The sequence below is a fragment of the Penaeus vannamei genome, chromosome 23, assembly GCF_042767895.1.
Source record: "Penaeus vannamei isolate JL-2024 chromosome 23, ASM4276789v1, whole genome shotgun sequence".
Classification (NCBI taxonomy): Eukaryota; Metazoa; Arthropoda; class Malacostraca; order Decapoda; family Penaeidae; genus Penaeus; species Penaeus vannamei.
The window spans coordinates 34,214,374-34,216,873 of record NC_091571.1 but is presented as its reverse complement, the minus strand read 5'-3'; the positions used below and the strand labels follow the sequence as shown (position 1 = coordinate 34,216,873).

General features: G+C 48.4%; 1 protein-coding gene across 2 annotated transcripts in view; it reads right to left on the bottom strand.

The window, feature by feature from the left end:
- The window catches only part of LOC113826824 (cubilin), a 56,778-nt gene that overhangs the window by 12,695 nt on the left and 41,583 nt on the right, over positions 1-2,500 (bottom strand). For both annotated transcript variants that reach the window (XM_070137232.1, XM_070137233.1), the window contains exons 19-20: positions 2,216-2,381; positions 648-862 (exon numbers count right to left, since the gene is read on the bottom strand). In XM_070137232.1, the coding sequence (XP_069993333.1) occupies positions 648-862; positions 2,216-2,381 (381 nt within the window). The remainder of the gene's footprint in view (positions 1-647; positions 863-2,215; positions 2,382-2,500) is intronic.

Genomic DNA, 2,500 nt, shown 5'->3' with positions numbered 1-2,500 from the left:
TAGACCGAAAAACGACCTACAGATATATATTGGATAGACAGAGATAGACAAGCAGATAGACTGACAGATGCGTATAGAGACCAAGATAGACCGACAAACGAGAGATCGTAGATAATCAAGCAGACACTCAAACGCGCCGACAGACCGATAGATAGATTAATAGACTTCCTGGTAGACAGACAAACAGACAGACCGACAGGCAAGGAGATACCTTGACAGACAGACAGACAGACAAGTAGAAAATTAAAGACAGATACTAAGACAAACAGACAGACAAGTAGATACCTAGACAGACAAGTAGATACCTAAACAGACAAGCAGATACCTAGACAGACAAGCAGATATCAAGACAAAGAAGTAGATACTAAGAGAAACAGACAGACAAGTAGATGCCTAGACAGGTGGACAAACATACGCAAAAGATTGACAGACAAACGGATAGAGAGACAGACAGACAATGAGATACCTACACAGACGGACGACAAACGGAACAGACTGGTAGACAGAAAAACAGACAAACACGCAAATACCGAAGCAGACAGACAGACACGTAAATTCCTAAACAAACAGACAGACAGACAGACAAACGGAACAGACAGACAGACATATAATAACAATAATAAAAAGAAAACAGTGTCAAACCTTACCCCAAAATACTTCGAAATCTCGAGATAATCCTTCGCGCATCTCGCAGAAGACTCGAGGTTCATGTCCGTGAATTCAATGTGGATACCTTGGCTGTCTTCTGGCGCGGCGATGGTCCAGCGACAACGGGTACTGGCCTGGTACTGGTTCGGATAACCGGGTGACTCGATCGTCTGGGTGTGGTTGGTGGCTACGAGGGCGGATGTGCCACAGGGGTCTAGGGGAAGAGGGGAGAGAGGGAGAAAAAAAAGTGGGAGGGGGGTTAGATTGCCTACGCACACGTACATGCAAACACACACATACATACCAACACATGTAGCACAAACTCTGCATTTGGAGAGCTTTTGTACCGTGTGAAACCTTGGGGTATAAATGAGTGAATAAATATACAAATCAATTAAAACACAAACACATAAATTACAAATTGGAGATGTTTCGTACCTTGTAAAATCTTGGTTATAAGTGAATAAGTGAATAAATTAAAGAATGGACATCAATATATTTTATCTAGAGAAAGAGAGAAAGAGAGAGAGAGAGAGAAAGAAAAAAAAGAAAGAAAGAAAGAGGGAGAGGGAGGGAGGGAGAGAGGGAGGGAGGGAGGAGAGGGGGAGAGAAAGAGAGGGGGAGAGAAAGAGAGGGGGAGAGAGAGAGAGGGGGAGAGAGAGAGAGAGAGAGAGAGAGAGAGAGAGAGAGCGAGAGAGAGAGAGCGAGAGAGAGCGAGAGAGAGCGAGAGAGAGCGCAGAGAGAGAGCCAGGAGAGAGAGAGAGAGAGAGAGAGAGAGAGAGAGAGAGACAGAGAGAGAGAGAGAGAGAGAGAGAGAGAGAGAGAGAGAGAGAGAGAGAGAGAGAGAGAGAGTAAGAGTGAGAGAGGGAGAGAGAGAGAGAGAGAGAGAGAGAGAGAGAGAGAGAGAGAGAGAGAGAGAGAGAGAGAGAGAGAGAGAGAGAGAGAGAGAGAGAGAGAGAGAGAGAGAGAGGAGAGAGAGGGAGGGAGGGGAGGGAGAGGGAGGGAGGGAGAGAGGGAGGGAGAGAGAGAGAGAGAGAGAGAGAGAGAGAGAGAGAGAGAGAGAGAGAGAGAGAGAGAGAGAGAGAGAGAGAGAGAGAGAGAGAGAGAGAGAGAGAGAGAGAGAGAGAGAGACAGAGAGAGAGAGAGAGAGGGAGGGAGAGAGGGAGAGAGGGAGAGAGGGAGAGAGGGGGGGAGAGAGAGAGAGAGAGAGAGGGAGAGAGAGAGAGTGAGAGAGAGAGTGAGAGAAAGAGAGAGAGAGAGAGAGAGAGAGAGAGAGAGAGAGAGAGAGAGAGAGAGAGAGAGAGAGAGAGAGGGAGGGAGAGAGGGAGAGAGGGAGAGGGAGTGGAAGAGGAGGGAGAGAGGAGAGAGAGGAGAGAGAGAGGAAGAGAGGGAGAGAGGAAGAGAGGGAGAGAGGAAGAGAGGGAGAGAGGGAGAGAGGGAGAGAGGGAGAGAGGAAGAGAGGAAGAGGGAGAAAGCGGGAGACAGAGACAGAGAGGCACACAGAAAGACAGGATCAGAGAAAGAGAAGAGAGAAAGAAAGACAGAGAGAAGACAAAAAAAAACTCACGAGGAATGTTGGACAGTGTTGCAGTGAAACCAGCACTCTCGTGGGCGCTGTCGGAGGTGAAGCGAATGTACATGACGTTGGAGGAGGAGACCACGGGCGGCGGGAGAGTCGTGCTGTTGCAGAGGGTGCTGATCAGGGGAGACTTATCCGAGGGACCGTCGAAGATCTGCAACGAGGAGTAATGAGTGGTTCAAATGAGGAGGTTCAGTGAGGAGTAACGAGTGGTTCAAATGAGGAGGGTCATTGAGGAGTAACGAGTGGTTCAAATGAGGAGGTTCAGTGAGG